The 19,671-nt window shown below is 46.9% G+C and overlaps 1 protein-coding gene across 1 annotated transcript in view; it reads left to right on the forward strand.

Annotated features, from left to right (window-relative positions):
• Positions 1-8,457, forward strand: part of WDR72 (WD repeat domain 72) — a gene marked incomplete at both ends in the record, with an annotated part of 42,934 nt that extends 34,477 nt beyond the window's left edge. Inside the window, 4 exons of the mRNA XM_080351193.1 lie at positions 556-624; positions 1,307-1,459; positions 8,221-8,326; positions 8,432-8,457. Of these exons, the coding sequence (XP_080207319.1) occupies positions 556-624; positions 1,307-1,459; positions 8,221-8,326; positions 8,432-8,457 (354 nt within the window). The remainder of the gene's footprint in view (positions 1-555; positions 625-1,306; positions 1,460-8,220; positions 8,327-8,431) is intronic.
• Between the last annotated feature and the right edge of the window lie 11,214 nt (positions 8,458-19,671).

Genomic DNA, 19,671 nt, shown 5'->3' on the forward strand with positions numbered 1-19,671 from the left:
CCATATTCAGCACAAGCCTGTGTACAAAAGGTTGTTTCCAGCATTCCAGCTTGAACAGGAATTTGTGCTTGGATTGTGTGGATTGTTTGAAGACTCCGAGGTGTTTTATCGGGGCTCGTGACGTGGTTTGGATCACCGCTTTTTCCAGAGCTGGATAGTGTATCTACCTATAGCTGCCTTGTAGCTGAGTTCAGCCTGGTACCATTTGTGATGCTCTGACATGAGCTGTTGCCTCCCGATGGCCTCATCTGGATCAGAGCACTGCAGTTATTATTCATTCCATTCTATTATAGGAATTTTTATGTTGTTTGTGGGTTTTGGTGTTTGGGTGTTTTCAGTTATGCCTTTCTGGGGGGACGTGTTCGTTCCTCTCCTGGTTGTGCTCGCACACTCCTGCCTGCTGTTGAGCCTGTACATTCTTTGTCTGTCATCTCCTATAGAGTCAGAAAACTAACAGGAGAGCAGCCACAATTTTTGCTGCTGGTTACGGGAACGTGTTTGTCTCATTGTGGCTCTGTCCTGTAATAGCACAGAGTTTCTCCTCCCCACTTCCAGAAACTGTTTCAGCAGTGCAGCCGGCAGTCAGAATTCACTCTTCCCTGCCTCCCCCCGAACGAGAGCGTGGTGAGAGCAGTCGAGATACGCAAAGGATTATTTTACTGTTTCCTAACCTCCGGGAAGCTGCAGATGATGTCCCGCTGCGGTCAGGAACCACCGCGTTCGCGCAAAATCCAAGTTGTGTGCGTAGAACCAACCAGAAGATGTTACTGTGTCCGCACTAGTGGGAGAAGTGGATGAGAGACGTGGGAAAGAATTGCATGTTTAAGACGCTTCTTTCTACAGTAATGCAGAACATGGTGGTTATCTTTGTATCTGAGATTAAAGGCACAGTTTTGCTACCTGAAGGTGCTCTCTGAATGCATCTCTGCTTCCTGCACTGCCTCAAAAACAGCTTGTGTGCAAAGTTATCTCCTCTCTACCCAGGGAAAAAGCCCCCTGCCCTCTTTCCTCCTCCTCCCTCCCTGGTAATAAGTGTAACATGAAGAGCACTTGACCTGTTTGCCGTGATTTTAGGACTCAGCCTTTATTTCACCTCTTCCTCTCGCAAATAATAGGGGTCTGAATGAACTGTCATAGTCTGTGTTCATTCATTCATTAAATCTTTTGTATGATTTATCGTTACTGGTTAATTCCGCGTTCAGGGTTGGAATGAGTTCTCTTCGCTGTGATGAGCTGTATTGCGGTGCAGCCTGGCCCGGTGAGCAGGGTGAGAGGAGCGGGGCAGGCGCCGTGTGCTCTCTGGCAGCGCGGCGTGTCGCAGCCGTCGCGGCCGCTGCAGCGGGGCGCGGTGCTGGCGGGGCCCCGGCTGCCGAGACGGCTCCCTCGGGCTCCCGTCGCTGGTATCATCGCTGCAGCACAAGCCGCTCTTGCTGGTTCGGTCACTAACACGGGGCAGAAGGTGCGTCCTGCTCTCGGTTCAGCGTCGGTCCGCAGAGCGTGGGCGTTCCTCCGTCCTGGGGAGGTTTACTGTGCTGCCACACTGCACAGACTCCAAAGCTTTTCAACTTTGACATTAAAAACAGGAGAAAGAATATCTGAACGGATTTTTCAGCAGCTGGAACGCTTGGTTAACGTGTGTTCGGCTGATATTCACTGTTCTGCCTACTTTGGTGCTGGAGAACAGGTGTTTGTATTTATTCTTTGCGGTGCACCACGGTGTCTCCCTGCTGGTTTAGTAATCATTTAGGGATTCCAGCTTTCTTGTGTTGGTGGGGGCCAGTCTGCATATCGCAATGAAATATTAATTGAGCTGGATGGAGAGTTACCTTAGTATCAACTATGGCCTTGATTTGGGGAATGTGATTAGAAAACTTACACCCCTGTTCTTTGGCGTATCTGATGATTTTGCTTTTGCAGGAGGGTGAAAGGAATCTCTCCTTTGTTATATAAAATAAACACACATATACGTACCTTCAGTCTGGAGAGTAAGAACAGGAAAAATGCATTGGATCGATGCATAGACTATTGGGTATTCCTGGATGAGACTGACATTCTCATTTGGAACATAAGTTCTGTCAGCACGTGTGTACGTGTTTCTGCTGAAGCCACGGGTTTGACAGATCATTGTTCCCCGATGAGAAACACTTGCTTGAAAAACTCTGGTCTAGTTGCTATCGCAGGTTTTCAGCTCGGGTTTTGGATCAGTAAGTTTCAGGTTATAGTGTTTCTGTGAACTATGAGCTATTAGATTGGATAAATGAAATGGTGGAACGTGAAAACAGTGACCGGTGAGTGATGTGCTTTGAGCACGTGGAGTAGAGCAGCACTGGTCTCTTTTGTGGTGGTTCATTGTTTGGGTGTTTTAATCAGTATTTTTAAACATAATTTGAACACTTCACCAAAAAATGATTGTAATAGAAAGAAGGGTGAAGTATTAAAACCATGACTTGAGGAAGAACTTGTACCCAAGTCTACGAACTGTTGTTCATAAACGTGTTTATCTGTTGGGTTTTGTGCAACTTGTCCCAGCTGGTGAACATAAAGAAACCTGCAGTAAAATGTGCCGGATTGTCAAGTTGTGGGCAAAAAGGGTGAAGTGGCTCTTGAGGAGAAGCTCAGTTGCAGATTTGTGTGTGCTCGGGGTTTAACAGTTTCATGTCCTTTTAGTCCACAGAAATCAGAATCTGTGCATGACAAACGGCAAAATACAGAAGCTCTAACACCTTCATTCCCCAGTTTTCATGGAGAGCTATCCAGCAGTAAGTATACGAACGAGTGTCAATATTAGCTTTTAGCTGTTCTTTTTTTGTGTCCTTTATGTTGCTAAAGTGCATCATTTAATTTCAGTCATGAAAAGAATTGTAGTCGTGAGCTTTGAGCAGGTCCGGCTTGCAAATACAGAAACTGGATTATTCTGTTGTTTTCTTCTGTGAGCATCACAAAAAACATGTCAACAAAACATTGACTATCAAGTGATACTGGGCTGAAAGGGATATCTTCTGTGATGGCAAAGCATTCCGCTGAGCTTCTACAGACATTTTCCAACAATCTGGAAAACAGGAATGTAGTAAGAGAAGCACTGTCTCCTCATCCCCGTTGTCCCTCGTCGCCGTTACCGCACACCCGATAACCCAAACCGCTGTGCGGTGGTGCAGGAGCCGTCCGGAGCGCTCGGTAGCGCCCCGGGACCTCGGCCTAGCGCAGAACGAAGCGAGCTCTTCTCTGCACAGGCTGTTGTTTGCCAGTCTAGGTTCATTTTTACAGTATGCAACTAACTAAAGTGCTTAAATAAACACTCATATTCTGTTTAGGTTTTTATCAGTATACATTTCAACAAATATGATGTTCCTGTTGCAGACCAGGTCCTGTCCAGGCTGATGACACAAATTCTTTCAGATCAAATCTTGACCATCTCCTATGTAAATAAACCTTAATATCCCCATCATATTGTGTTAGGTATTGACGTAGTTATATTGATATTTACTGGAGAGCATACCACTCCCTGTTCACTTTGCAATGTGCAGGTACTTATGCAAGGTTTTCAAACTCCCGTCTTTGCTGCAGGAATCCAACACTTAGGCGGGTTGTCAATGCCTTGTGTGTTCAGGACACTTGCAAAATTTGGTGTTACCAAAGCACACACGGTTGCTACTTACAATTCAGTTTCCTCTTCCTAAGACATTACATGGTCCTGGCAACCAGAGATTCTTGCGTGAGTTCAAAAGATTGTGCGGCCAGTTTACCCAAAGTACACGTCTGGTAGCAAACACAGGAGTAAAGTACCGAGACGTCACATTTGTGTGTTGGAGTCCGAATGAGCAATAAGGGGACTGAACCAGCACAGCTGCCAGTTCTGACTGTGCCTTGCTTTGAAAATAGTCAGAAAAGTCAGGACAGGCTGTAATAAAACTCACCTGCAAACGCGTGCCTGTGACACCCTTGTCACCTGCGAGCGGAGCCGGTGTGGCGCTGGACCACGGCAGATTGCCGCCCCGGGCAGGACGGTGACTGCACAGAGACACTGATGTGCTAACTGCTCTTTTAAAGGTAAAGAAACACATGTTCAAGTAGTTTTAGAACTCAACTAGTAAAATCCATAGGTAAGTAGTCCAGATCGAAAAGTGTTCTCAGTATCTTTAGAAAATTACGATGCAGACATACTGTGTGGGATGTCAGACCTCTGTGTTTTTCAAGACAAACAAAAAGACTAATCTGATTTAGGATAAGAGTAAATATTCAAACAATGTACTGTCTAAACCCTTTGTGCTTATTGCACCAGATGAAAGCAGAGTCTAAGAAATGACACTTCTTCAAATCTTTTCGGGTATGTTGCTGAAGTGAGAACCCACAACTGTTAAATACCTTTGTTTGTGTGCCCTGGGGTGTCCCGTCCGTTCACAGGTGGGGTGTGTGTGTTCCAGGTGGAGGTCGGTACCGCTCCCCAGGCCTCGGAAGCAGCTCGTTGTTCAAGCTCGTCCGCTGTTGGAGCGACCAGTCCGTGAAGGTAGGAGAGCGCCGCGCCGCTTGCTCCCCGTGATCCTTGAATAACACAGCTGGAACTTACTGTTTGTATCTGGAATGTGACATAGTAGTTATGGATTTAAGGTGAAATTATTACATACATTGTGCCATTCAGATCTGCAGAAAGCAGATGAATATTTCGCTCTGAAGTATGCTACACATGAAACTATTTTACCTTAAAGTACATGTTTAGATATGGGAAAGTTGGGGAAATATCCAGAATAATTTGTGATGTTGGCAATAGGCGTGGGTATCCAGCAACCAATCATTTCTATCAAATTATAGGGTTTTTTATACAAACACAGGTTTATGGCCAACTTATTAATCCTGAGCAGCCCAGTTAACCACTCCTGTACATTTACCCAAAACGTCACTGGGTGCCTGCTTTTTAAACTTCTTTGCCATTCTCAGATATTCACTCTGACGTGACCCAGAGGACGTGCCACTTGTAGATTGCTCATCTGCTCACAGCGCTGCAGCGCGTTCTGTGCAGCAGGGACGCTGGGAACCTGCTGCCCATGACCCGTGGGTCTGCTGGCCGGCCGAAGGGCCGAGGGAGGCCTCCAAGTTAACATCCTAAAAATATCGTTCTAAGATTTTAAAAGAGAGGTCATCATGGTGCTGATGCAAGTTATCAGAGTAGTCAGGCTGCAGTGGGTTTCCTGGATAATGATTTCCGTGCTCTTCCTAGCTCCTGAGTCTTCAGTGATAGATGCCTTCTCCCTATGCTTTTATTCAGGCATTTCAAGAAGAAGAATACAATAGGAAATTATTTGCTTCCTTTTTTCCTGCTCTAAAATCTTTATAAATCTCATTGAGTGAAGTTTGTTCTTGTTAGGTTGATTTTCCTGAGACTAGAATCCTTTGTCTTCACAAAGTTATTACAGAGCAAGCACGCTTCCTTTTCCAATGTGTCTTACTCGTGAGCTGGACAGGCATTTGTAAAGCAAAGCGGCCGTGTCTGGCTGCGCTGCTGGTTTCAGCGCTGATCTCAGCAGAGGAGCTCAGGGCTAAACGTGGCGGCGAGTTTTGCGTGGAACTTTAACAGGCTGGCAGTTTCACTAACAAAAGGTTAGTTAACATTTAGGACGGTCTCCCTGTAGGGAAACTGTTGATACCGTGTTAAGATCTGACATAATCATCTGCATGAGGAAAGTAGTTGCCTTGGCCTCCCTCTCAGCAGTGGGAAAAGGCAGACAGCGGAGGAACTGCTGAGGTTTTAGGAGGAATGAATCATCTCAGGAGTTTCTCATCTCTTTCTGTCAATTCCTGCAGTGCACATGTATTTTTTTCTCACTTCAATTACTTCATTTCCATTAATATCTAAAATAAGGTAGGCTGAATCTGAGATGTTATGAAGGCATTTTCTTTCAGAGCATAGGCCGCTGCACGTTCAGGCTGTTGCAGAGCGGTGCTGTGGTGCTGGTACCTCCTGTACCGATGCCCACGTTCACAGTGATTTCTCTGGGATGCTCTGACTGCGCTTGTGTTTATGGAGTTGGATCTCCTCGAAGCCGAACTGCCCTCAGTGTGGGTGTCTGGACCCCTGTCCTGGCAGTCGCTATCCGGGATGAGAGGAGCGTGGGCAGGGCAGCAGGAGCCTGGTGTCGGGTCTGTGTTCGGGCTCCCGCGGTGCCTGGGCAGCAGGAGCCTGGTGTCGGGTCTGTGTTCGGGCTCCCGCGGTGCCTGGGCAGCAGGAGCCTGGTGTCGGGTCTGTGTTCGGGCTCCCGCGGTGCCTGGACGGCAGGAGCCTGGTGTTGGGTCTGTGTTCGGGCTCCCGCGGTGACAGGCGCAGGGCGTCCGGGGTGCAGTTCGCGGGGCTCGGTGCTGTGTTGGGCTGAGCTTAAAAACACAAAACTGCCAGGTTTTCAATCACTTGGTGATAATGAGAGATGAGGTGTATGAATTCTTGGGGAAGATGCAGCGAGAGGCCAAAACTGAGCGCGTGAAACCGCGCTGAGCTCTGTGGAGAGGGGGATTGGGCAAGCGACGGGTGGGTGTCGCGCACGGCGCCTGCGGCGTCACCTGCTGCCGTTTGCAGCTCTTCCTTTGGGATGGTAGAGGAAGTGGCGTGTTAAAACGCTGCCTGGCTGCAAGCGCAGCAGTGCGAGGGGGTGCCATCTGACCCAGGCCAGGGACGGGTCCTCAGCAAAGCACAGCACCATGGACACACGACGTGCACAGTTGTGCTGTGTGCCTCTGTAAGAGAGGGGTTTGGCCAAAACTTCTCCCAGGACAATAAGGACATGTCTGTGTTTCCCTCTCTTTCTTAATTATTGTAGGTATATTGTAAGAGTCTCCTGTAAAGTCAGGACTTGTAATCCCCCAAGCTCAGGCTTGTATGGATGTGAGGAATTGGAAGCTGCCTTTGGTTTCCCCTGTAAAATAAAGTGCTATTATAACAAGATGAAGGTTTGCGCTATGTCAGAACACACAGGGCTGGGCTCGCTTGCTGTGAACTCTCACACTGTGGACCTGACTGTAGTGTACCTGTCTACAATAAAGGATTTAGTCACAAAGGACACCTACAGCCTTTGTTCTGCTTAATGGTTTGAGTTTACAAGGGCAGCTGGAAACGTGATTGAGGACAGCCCGCAGATTCACTGAACGTGCTGAGAGACCTGGGCGGCTTGAGGGGGTCTGCACATCAACTTCATACTCATCTCAAATGTTTTAGTAGATTGTTTATAATCTATCCTATAAATGTATGTAACTTAAATTTTGTATATCAAGTTTAGATTTGTATTTAGGTTGAGGTGGGGTACGCTGTCCTGGGAACTTTTTAGGTTCTCTCTGTCTTCAAGCAATGTCTGTAGCTCGGGAATGGCCGAACACCTTCCCGAGGGGTAATCGGAACACCGGACAAAGAAGAGACCTGCGCACGCTGCTGTCCGCACCGCGCTAATCAGACTGGGGGTGCGGAGTCTTGGTCATTGTGTCAGGTCTCCGTGTGCTTTCTAAATGTCTCGGTTTTTAAACTTCCCCAGTTCTCTGGGCTCCTCTGCTGAAGCAAAGAGAGGTGATAACTGTTATACAATCCCCACACTTCATGGTCTTAATGCCCACACGTGGCGCATCAGCTACTGCAAGTGGCTTTTATAGGCTGCTCATAATTCCTGCAGATGTTCCTTTTGGAGGGGTTTGAGGAACGATGTTACTGTGTTACACAAACAATACTGTATTATCATGTTCCAGCTGGAGGAATAAAGGATCACCGCTAACAAGAAAACATCCTCTAAGATTTTCAGAGAAACTAGACACTAAAAATTCTAAAAAAAGTTAAACTACAAGATCCTTATTCAGTCTATGAAGCATTTTCGCACACATCATAGAAAAAATAAAGATATTTCTTATTGGCTGCTATGCATTAGTAAAGCACCCAGTGATATGGTCATGATCCCTTGAAATCACGGAGGCAGTAGATGACTGCTTCTAGTTTTGAGATAGGAAAATTAATGTTCAATTGGTGGGCAGCAGTCACAATTGAAAACTTGCACCATTTTGTTTGTGTTCAGCTGACGTTTTTCTCAGTGTGTGCAGAGACACACGGTTGTCGCTGTCTGAACGATACGGTAAGTGCTGACTTCCTCGTGACATTCACTGGAACAGACGTAGAGTCCTGTAGTAGCAGTTAAAGTGTGAGCTGTCTGGGTGCCCAGCGGAGTCCGCTGTGGTGCGATCCCATGTGCGTTCCGGCAGGTCGCCGAGGCGCTGCAGGCCGCGCTGCTGGCAGAGGCGCGGAGCTCCGCCGTGGCGCCGCGGGACACGCCGGGCGGCGGGCAGCCGGGGGCCCGCAGCGGCAGCGGTGAGTGGTGCGCGCGGGCCGGGCGGGGCGGCGCCCGGCACAGCCGGTGCGCGGGGTGCAGCATGCATTGCTATATCCTGTTACGGGAACGTTCCCCCTACTCAGAACAAGCTGGGAGTGCAAGTTCGTAATACTGTATTTCTGCATGAGACAAGCCAAACAGCCCATTCCTGACCTCATCAAGCTGCGGCTTTCCTTACGTGATTGTCAAGCTCTCATCTCTAAACATTAAAGAACCAAAGTCAAGTTTCTTGGACCATGTGGTAGTTCTGGTGTTGTAAATACTTTTGCAAATAAAGGAAGCAGTGTTTTTCAGATAGAATCAACCAAGAGTTTTACAGACTTATATTTTCTGTGACATCAGGACTTATACAGCACTAAGAATTAATTGCTTAAATTTTATAACTTCATAATGTAATACAGAATCTTTTTTTCTTTTAGAAATAACCTCCCTGCAAGGAGATACCAAATGCACTTTACAATTAGATCATTTCATTTTACAAGAAGCTTATTCTTTGCAACTTTACAACGGTGCTAATGTTTATGGTAAAAGAGATTGAACCTGAATTTATGTTATGAAGTTATATTATTTTTTTAGCCCATTAGCTGAGTCTTAAAATTAAGTGACCTAAATTTTAGATCCAATCTTATTAGTGAGCCTTCTCCTGGGAAACTAATTTATAATCTCATTGAGTGTGTGTGTCTGTCATGAAAATTTGTTACCGGTCTGCTTGCTCCGGGGCGCTGAGCACGATCAGCACCACTTGCTGCAGGCGGGAACAAACGGTGTCTCTGTAGTTGGGGCTGGTGCAGTGTAGTGCCGCTCTTGAGTAGCTGTTACATACAGCTCATACACTGAAGATTACTCTGAATCATTTCTTTGGATGTGGTTTGGGACAAGATGCATTGTAACTGAAACATCCCCGGCTCCAAGGTTCTTATAGGGATTTGATTTAATGTTTCCTGTGTTTTCAGAGTGTATTTCAATGTGGTGCTTTGGCACGGGTTACAGCAAAAATGAGACTAATGAAGCAGCAGTTGCAGATATCTGCAAACTCAGATGTGTTCAGGTCTTGGGGTTTGTTTGAACACCTCCTGTGGTGGCTGCAGCAGCACTCGTGTTAGGTGCGGAGCGCTGCAGCGATCACTGCGGTCCCGTGGCCACTGCTGTGTAACTCCGCTTGGGTGTCGAGGCGCACACGGGTTGTGGGTGCAGGGCGTCACTTCAGCTTTCCGCGCTCCGAAAGGGGAGTTTGGGTGTTTATGTGTCTAGTAAAGACTTTTGCTGCCATTCTGTTGTTACCCCGCTGTCCGGAGGTTGTGCAGCAAACTGGAGAACTGCTCTGGCAGCAGGAACAGTGTTCGTGTGCGTGAGTACCGGCAGGGCCTCTTCACACCTCGTGGTCTCAGCTGTGCTGTAGAGCCGGCTGGCTTCTTTGAACTAGTTGTTCAGCAATTTAATGTATTCTGTAAGAGGCAGAGAACGTGCGGGAAGATGGGGAAGGTGGTTTTACCCTGTGGGTATTATCCTGTTAACTTTCTTCTTGTTCTCACTTCCGTTCGTGTTTTAGCTTGTTGCTTTATTTTTCACAGTACGTAAATAACATGAATATTCTTGTTTTGCTTTGTGTTGTTTTCTAATAGGCACCACGAAACTTGATGGGTTTATTCAGAATTCGACCATGTGCTGGTGGTTTATGTTTTTTTTGTGATTTCTAATATGTTAAAGACTAAAACTATTAGTGGCATGTGATGATACGCAGGAATTATCGAAAGCCCCTCCAGGAGCAGGCCTGCGGGCAGTGTAGTTCTGCCTGGGTTTAGTCATTCATCCGTAGGTGTATTGTCTTGTATCTGATTAAATACTCTGGATTTATGGGTTGTGCAGTAGCTGTCACCTTGTGTGACATCAAGGTAAAGGTTAAATATTGTTTCAGGTTTTTAAGTCATAATTCAAGACTGGGATTGTGCACTCTGACCCGAAGTAGAAGTACCTGAATCTCGGCTGCCATCGTCATTGTATTGTACTGCATTTTTGTTTAATTGGAATGAATAGATTGGTCTGGAGATGTTTAACCTTCCTTAATTCAGCTTCTATTGACTCGGGTAGAAATCTGTTTTCTTTAGAAAGACACGCAGAACTTTCAGGACCTGACCTTCAGTTTTATCTTTGAAGTTTCCAGTATGATGTAGAGCTGCTTTTCCAGAGCTCCTGCTCCTTCGGGAGCTCCCGCGCCCTTCGCTCCGCGGCTGCGGCTGCGGCACCTGGGCAGCGGCTGCACGCGCTGGGCTGTTGAAATGCAACATTGCGTTCTGTGGTTCTGTACCAACGGGGTTGTTTGTTAATTGAAGTAAAACAAACAAACCAAAAAACCCCTCAAACCATAATGTATTTTCCAGAAATAAGGATAAGGAATCAAAAAAGCTACATGTGTGGGGCTGCCAGAGAAAGGGTTGGCTGCGTTCCGTCCTGGTGCGCTCTCCCATTGCTACTAAAAGGAAATCTATATGCAAACAGTTGCAATTTCTTTATGTTAATGTCAGGGATAATAATTTTGGACCTGTTCCAAACATATTGATAGCAATCGTAACATTGATTTTTCTGCAAGCTTTGCTCCGGTTCTTCAAAGCAGCTGAGCTTTGCCCTGTTTTTTTGGCATTCATCATAATTCTGAAAAAGTACATTGCGCTTTTATCCCTTCTTGCCTTTTTCCTCATCATTAATGATCTCAGGTTAATGATACTATTTAACAGGCTGTTGGTGTTTTCCACTGCCATGTGGGTCAGACACGGTGATTTTAAAATCTTAACAATCTAGTTATCCGCTCCTATTTGCCCAAGCTGAGGGGAAGTTTGCTGCCATTCTTCGCTCGCTTTCATTCGTAGTGTTCGCCCGTGTGCCATACGTACCTGGTCCACAGCCAGCCGCGTACAGAGCTCCTTTGGGAAGCAAACTGGGGGTAACACCGCTGTTCTCATTCCATCGGCCTGCGCTTGGGCACGAGGAAACGGGACAGTCCCTCCTGCGGCTGACTGGAGTCGAAGAACTGATGTATGGGATATTCTAGGAACGCCAAAAACTGGAAAAGTGAAAGGAAAGCATAAAGTACAGGCTTTATTCCTAAATACAGAATATTTTAAGTGCCTCTCAGACTTGTGAAAGATCCAGATGTGAAAAATCACAGCACTAAGCCTAGGCTGCAATAAATTCTGGATTGCACTTAAAAATTCCTAGTTTAAGAAACTGCTAATGATTCAAGCTTTTAAGTATATTTGAAAGATATTAGCTATAACCTAATCTTGTGTGTGGTTTTGGAGCTCTTCAAACTTTTCAATTAAATGAATTGGTTCTTGCAGGAGAAAGCTACTGCTGATAAATACCAGAGTGAAATTAATGGTGGCAATTGAATTTCGTAGGTTAGTGTAAAGAATTGTCAGAGACTTATCTAGAATGTAACAACACGTTGTGTTGAAGCGAGGAACCCATTCAGTAGCGGTAAACCAGCGGGCGGCGGGCCGTGCCAGCGCGGGGCGCGGGGCGCGCGGTGACGGCAGCAGCGTCCGCACGCCGCGGTGGCCGGGCTGAGAGGCGGCCCGGCCGCGGACACGGGTTCAGCGCCAGCTCTGGAGCCGCTCCGGGACGGTGTCTTTCCCACAGCACACGAGTCTTGCCCGCAAGTCTCCAGGTGTGGTCAGGGAAGTGCAGGTAAAGAGAAGGGTCCCTCTGTCTCTGGTGTTTCCTTTCTTGTCACCTTGTTGCAACCTACTGCCTTTTCGTATTGGTTCAAGTATTCATTCTGACTTTGTATTTCAACAAAGACCCAAAAGGCAGCTCTGTTAGTCATTAGTCTGTTTGGACCATCGACGTCAAAAAGATTACACGAGATTTAAATGAAAACTTGGCCTTGGTTGCCTGAGTGCTGGGGAAATAACTTCTAGAGGTGAAAAATGCATTGATGTTCTTATTTCCTGAACCCAGAAAACTTGACCAACGTCTGAGGAACCAGTTTCTGGTTTAGCAGCTTACATTGACATAAATGCACATCTGTCCCGTATCTTTACATTTCCCTTACTGTGTTAGTTTCAAGGTTGGGTTTGGGCTTGTGATGTGTATAACGTGTTCAGTCTTCGAAGCTGCTCGTTTTGCTGCGGCCGGGTCCCGTACCCGGCGTGCGTCACGTACCCGGCGTGGTGTGGAGGGGCTGTCCCCACGAGATGCTGCGCCCGGGACGCCAGGGCCGGACAGCGGCAGCGCTCGGTGGCTCCCGGGAGGCGTCTCCGCCGCGCCCTCGTTCCTGTGCGAGCAGGAGCTCGCTCGGGTGCAGCTGAGGGGCGCTTCTGGTAGACGGGTAACGGGGATGGAGATACAGCGGGAACCGGCGGTGAAAGAGGAAAGTCTACAAGAACGGAGAGGAAAAAAATTACAGTAGGAACATGGCAATGTGAACACGTACCAAAGGTTACCAGTGTCCGGTGGAAATGACTACCACAAAACTGTTGATTAAAAAAAATTCAAGAATAGAGTTTGATCCCGTTTCCGATGTGATAAAGGGTGAGATCAGTTGGAACCTGGAAATGAGGAGATTGTGACAATGGGCATGATTTTGAATTGGAAGAAACTGAGAAGAGAGATCACTAAACGCACAAGCGGTTGGGACTCGGTGCGTTTGAGGAGCGTGAGAGAAAACGCTGCTTTGTTAGCACATCAAATCACATGGAAGAAAAAGACAGTTCAGTTGTCTGAAGGAAAACCAAAGGCAGACAGAAGCACCTTTCACTGACACGTCCTGAAGGAAAGCGAGCGAGGGGTTCCTGTTTTTATAACCTGTTTGTTAAGCTCACAAATTTTACCAGTTTGTTTTTAATATGCAGATATTTGAAAGAACCTGAGGTGATTTACTGTCCGCGGGTTGTTTAAAGGTTTCATTGCTTTAGAGGAGCCAATAGTCCTTTCCTGCTGCTTTCTCAGACTCTTTCCGTTTTTCAAGGGTGTTGAGGTTAAGTATCTTCATATGAAGATCTAGGGTACGTTTCCACCGGCCAACAAGTAAGCACTGCAGAACTAATAGATTGCACTTAGTATTCATTAAGTTACATTTGCATGAGCCCCCCTGGATTGTTTTCAAGAACATTTCCGCATTGTATCCGAACTGTGATCACAAGCGCGCTGAGAGCTGCTCTGCTCGGTGGAGCTGGATCTGCTCCCGCACCGGGCGCCGCCTCGGGCCCCCTTGTCCTGGGCTGAGCTCAGGGGCCGGCAAACGTCAGCGAGAGCGTCGGCGTGGAGGAACCTTACACTTGGGTAGTTCTTCTCAGAAGTGGATCCTCGAAAGCGTATAAACCGAAATGTCCTTCTGAGCCTCACAATATCCATGATTAACATACATAGTATTTCAAACTGTATTGATCAAAACCATCCCTCTTCCAGGGTGGCCTGTCTGTGCTTTGAAGTATTTCCAGCTGTAATTTTAGAGCAGCATCTGAACAAACCTCTATGACCACACAGTATTGCAGTTGTTACTTCTCCGGAGGTGCTCCTGTCCGGCGCCCTTCCCGCGTAACCCTCTTGTCCCGTCGCACGTCGCACCTGCCATCGGGGCCTGTCCAGGCTGCTTTATTCCTTTACGTTCCCATCTTCGCTTCCTCTTGCTCCCAAGAAACAGGAGCGTTAAAACTGCTGTGCAAAGTGAAACTTGCCTGTCCGCTCTGCTGTTCCGTTAGTGCGAACGCTGCAGCCAGCACGAGTGGGAAGTTTCTGGATAGAGCTGAAGTTTTGTGCTCTTGGACAAGTTCATGCACGTCACAAAATTCATGAAACTATTAAGACTCACTTCAGGCTGCTTTAAAATATTCTCTTGCAGGCTAATTTTGTGTGTACGTGCATTAGCAATAAGCAGTGTAAGAAATTATTGTATAATCAACATTTCATCACTATTAATGAGAATTAGATTCATCCGTAATCTCATTTTAGTCTGTGAAACAGCAAACCAATTAATCTAACATTTGTTTGATGAATGGACTTTGAGTATGGGCTGGTGACAGCAGCAGCTTTCCTCTGTCCTCAGTGTGCATTGAAATGAGTGTATTATATCCGAGTTTCACATTACAAATATTTCCAGTAAAAGAATACAAATCAATGATGTATTTTAGCATCTAACCTGTGGTTTGACTATAGCACTGTATCATGTCCTATATATCCAATTAAAACTGTATTTTGATCCAGTAGTCTTTAATATTAGTGGTCAAGTACTAAAGGAAGTAAGCTTAAAGACTCGTTCTAGAACTGCAGCTTATTTCATTCCATGCATCATATATTTTACCAGAGAACTCCTTAATGTAGCAGAAATCTGATTTGGTGCGTATTTTTACACAAAATCAAATTGCACAGGCGCCATCTCAGACTCCTCCAAAACATTAGGAGGGATAGGATAGGATTCACTGGTCAAGAAGGCAGCGAGGATGACACGTGTTCTAAATTCAAATGCACGATACAGTTCCGACAGTTTTGGTTTCTCTGTGCTTTTTTTAGTGTTTATTGAATGGGAAGAATCTCTGATATACCTTCTCTTTACATCTTTAAAATTAAACACACTTTTTTCAGGCTGTTCATACAGACATGTGAAATGATCGTTGGTTCCTTTTTAGTCTCTACTGCTATTTAGCGGTTCATTCAGTACAGGTGGAGTACAGCACGAGCCTTTCTCTACTGCCCTTTAGCAGTTTGGTACAAGCGGAGTACGGCACGAGCCTTTCTCTGCTGCTCTTTAGCAGTTTGGTACAGGTGGAGTACAGCACGAGCCTTTCTCTGCTGCTCTTTAGCAGTTTGGTACAAGCGGAGTACAGCACGAGCCTTTCTCTGCTGCTCTTTAGCAGTTCGGTACAAGCGGAGTACAGCACGAGCCTTTCTCTGCTGCTCTTTAGCAGTTCGGTACAAGCGGAGTACAGCACGAGCCTTTCTCTGCTGCTCTTTAGCAGTTTGGTACAAGCGGAGTACAGCACGAGCCTTTCTCTGCTGCTCTTTAGCAGTTTGGTACAAGCGGAGTACAGCACGAGCCTTTCTCTGCTGCTCTTTAGCAGTTCGGTACAAGCAGAGTACCTCTTGGAAGGTTCAAAAGGAGCCTGTTTCACTGGTGACCATTGTTATCCACGACAAAGTATGATATATTCTAGGTTATAAGAATGACGTTGCTGGCAATAGGCTATATTAAGGAACAGTAAAACCGGGAGTGTAGACCTGTGCTTTTGTGTAATGAAATGTAATGGTTTAGTTGCACGGTTAGGAATGTTTTAAAATAGGATCGTGTGTTGTTAAGGACTCAGGGCAGTGACAGGCGTGCTGCAAATAGAGCTGAACATCGGTGGCAGGTCTGACCTACAGGCGCAGTGAGCTGCTGTGCCCGCTGCGGGCAGGGACGGCGCGGGCTGTCACAAACCAGACCGGCCGTCTGCACTCTGCTCCTGCTGGTCCTGCTTAGGCTCAGATTTGCCAAACACGTTTGTTAATGTTCCATGGCTTATGAAGGAGCAACCTACCTCAGCCCGGGTGAGCTGGGCTGTGGGGTCACGAGGGGTCACAGACGCATGCCGGCCCTGGGCCGCGTGCCGGCGCTGGGCCGCGTGCCGGCGCTGGGGCGCGTGCTGGCACTGGGCCGCGTGCTGGCCCTGGGCCGCGTGCCGGCGCTGGGCCGTGTGCTGGCGCTGGGCCGCGTGCCGGCGTGGCTCACGGGTTCCAGAAGGCGCTGCTGTTCCTCAGCCGCCGGTCGCCGTTTGTGTCCTACCCAGAGAGGATTCAAGGGCCGGGGCTGTTCTGGAATGACACCCCCCAACAAGTCCCCCCAAAGCTGGTGTTGCCGTTCGAGGTGAAACCGTGTGATGTGGATGCGTGTTTCCTGAATGGATGAATGAATAACATGACGCACGTAATCTGCTGCAGGGAGAAGCAAGATTGATAATTTTGGGATCAGTGGTCAGATGTATTACAGTGTGTTTCCTACCTTAAAAATAGATACTTAATATTGTATGATGTTTATGGATCCATTACATAGGAATATAATAATACCAAATGAATATTTTGGGGTATTTTTCTTGCTGTCTTTGTGTGATATTTGCAGCCACGTATGAGATTTTAGAGTGGAATGCAGGAGGGAGCTGTCCCTCTTATAACAAATATCGTGGTGCTCAGTGCTTTAGCAGTCAAGCAGTAAAAGCCTGGTAACAAAACAAAAACCCTTAAGAACCTTGTTTATTGAATTCTGTTGGCTAAAACTGCCAAAACTAAATGAATAGCTGTTACCGCTGCAGTGCTTTTTTTGTTCACAAGAAAAATATCTTGACATATTTTTTCATCTTGTGATTGGTGCACGTTTCAAGGGTATAAATTAATCTTCAGAGGATCCTAGGGAATATCTTTCCTGGACACTTCACTTATACATCAAGTTGGCCATGTTAGCAATCTAATCACAAACCTGTAATTCAGTGGACAACAATTTCTTATTGTGAACAGCGTAGCAGCTTTTACTATCATTTAGGTCAGGCTGAGATTGCTGATGCACCATATGTTTCAGGCCAGGGATGATGGATGGTATCCTCTGGTGCCCAGCCCTAAGTGATTGGGAAGATTGAAGACACACAGTTCACTTAAGCTTGCGTACTATTACATCAAGTAATCAGCGTGAGAGGCAAACCTGTGCTCTTTGTGTCACACCACCCAACTTTCTGCAGGGACACGGTGTCAAAAACACAATCTAGGAACATTTCCAGATGACAGGCCAGTTACTAGAACAACCATTTAACAACTGGGTTCATCTGGAAAGCTTAATAACATGCAAAAGTCAATACAGGTTTTTAAAACACCTTTATTTATATGAACCAGTGTTTTGTTCTTAAAGGGTTTTTATTCTAAGATTGAACTTATGCAGCAGAAAGGTGTAATAATGCAATCCTCCTGGTAGCTCAGCCTTTCAGATATCGAAACACAGTGTTCTCAGCATTAGAGACAAATGTTCCTTTGAAATAATTTTCAATGCTTTAGAAGTTTGTATAGAAAGTTGTGTTTAAACACACAGCATCTGTTGAAAGCTTAGGACATGAGTCCCTTACCCCCCGGCGCCTGTCGGTGTGCAGGGCAGTCATCGCTCTGTCCATTGCCCCAGCGCGCTGAACCGGGATCCAGCCAGGCGAGAGAGAGCTTCTCCCTCTTCATCAGGCCGTGCTGCGGGGACAAGGCTTTGCATGGGACAGGAGGAAGGTCCTGCAGGACACTCTAAATCTCATTTTGCATTAAAAAACCTGCAAGAGAAAGGAGTAGAAAGGCGTATTTTCTTGTAAAACAGCTGAGTTGGAAGCGGAGTGCACAGGCCAAAGTACGTTCCACAGCAGCCGGGAAGCAGGAGCCCGCGGCTCTGAGAGTTCGAACTCTGGAGTGCTCCTATAGCCTGGCGTTGATGAACACACAATTACCGAATGTTTTCTGAAGCAACAGGCACTGTTTATTTTGAACACTACATTCTGGCAGCTATTCTGCTATTGTTAGTATTGTTAAATTTTTTCTCAATTTCTTTGCCTTACTTGGTCATTTACTGGTTTCACAGTTTTTATATTGACCTAATTAGGTGACTGTGGCCTCGCACCAAAACAAACGCACGCTGCATATTTGAAGTGTGCGGTTGGTGAGAAGCGCTAGTGAAAGCAGTTTTAAAAGCCTTTGAAAAGCAGCCGCTGCAGTCAGGATTCCAGGCAGAATTTCGTGCCGGTCCCGCGAGAGCTGGAGCACTGAGCTCCGGTGCTGGACGCAGCTCTACGTCAATATTAGCCTACGGTAATGGGAAGAGAAAGCTATTCTGAGGAGGAGAGCTTGCAGAGCAGTGATGAACGCTGTCTTTAAAATCAAGATGTGGAAGAGGTGGGAGCAAATGTCTTGCTATTAGTAAGACTTACTGGTAGGGCAGAAGTTGCTAGAAAATGGAATAATTATTGTAGATGTTGTTTCCGGAGAGAACCGCTGGGCTGTGCCGTGACCCACGCTCGCGGTGCGGAGCCGCGCGGCGCCGGGACGGGAACGCGGCCCAGCGCACGGTGATGGCAGCGCCGAATGGAGCACGTCAAACGTGAAGTGCACCCCACCAGGACAGTTCGGTTGGCAGGGACCCACACCAGTTGTCTAGTCCAGGCCACTGCTTTGGCCTTGTCAATGAGAGAGACTTGTAATTAAGGACAAATAGGTGTCTGAAAGCGCATTTTTCTGCGAAGAGCTGATGATAGTGAATGAGAGCAACTCCTGGGAAGTTGCTTCAGCAGCCCCATGAGCCAGATACGCAATAAGAACCTTAAAACAGGGCACAATCAGAGTCAGGTTCTTTGTGGAATGTCAGTCAGTGTGCAGATGTCCACAGGATAAACAGCTGTAGTCCCCACATCTCTTCTTTCTCTTTCCAGCTCCTCTGACTTGACTAGTAGTGGAAACATACTGGTCATGGTCATTTGAAAGTGCCTTGTAGGGGTCCAAAACAGCACCTAAAACTGCATTGAAGTATCCAGAGCGAAGTTTGTGGAGGAAGAGGGACAGAATCCCTGTGAACAGGTTTTAGGTATTTAAGCACTGAAGAAAATCTCATTAGCCTCCTACACTCGTGTTAATATCAGAGGAGTGTTGATCTTAAACATTGTGGTCTACACTTGCTGCACACTGTGGCTCTAACGTGAGAACGACCCAGGGACGGGCTGGAGGGGCAGGACCCTCCCAGCACGTGAGAACTATGGAGGTGACACAATGAAAACATGTCCTTAGGTGCTGATGTAGAGAGAGTCACTGCTGTCACCCGTGGTGCCCCGCGAGCCAGGGTTGTTGGGGTACTGTAAGCACTTGGTACTGGTCAGGCAGCGCTGGCTTTTTGCTTAAAAGAAGCGTTTCCTGGCCATGGCAAACGCGGAGACGAGCGCTCGGTGTCTGCTGAAGGCAGGCGCGTGTGGTAGGACTCAGGTTTTGCAAGCCTGGAATACGTGTTCTATGAAACCTGTGACACCGTGTCAGCAAAGAACAGAACCCCAGCCAGGTCACTGGGGCAGAGATTGCAGCGTGGGACAAGTAAATAACCTCATTTCCGAGGGACGCAGCACAGCTGGATTCCGGCTGTTATGCACAAGAGGGTTTTTCTGTGTCTTTTAAATGAGACGCTTCTCCCTGAACAATCAGCCCTATCACTGCGATAAGAAGCCTGTGATAAAGCTGATTATATTTTTGTTGGTCACTGCAGTTAAAGAGAAGGGAGGCAAAGCTTTTAACTGCTGCAATCAGCTGTGCCTTTTTAAATCCTGTGAAGATGGCAGACGCTTATGTTAAACACAGC

The sequence above is a fragment of the Nesoenas mayeri genome (genome assembly GCF_963082525.1).
Source record: "Nesoenas mayeri genome assembly, chromosome: 11".
Taxonomy (NCBI): Eukaryota; Metazoa; Chordata; class Aves; order Columbiformes; family Columbidae; genus Nesoenas; species Nesoenas mayeri.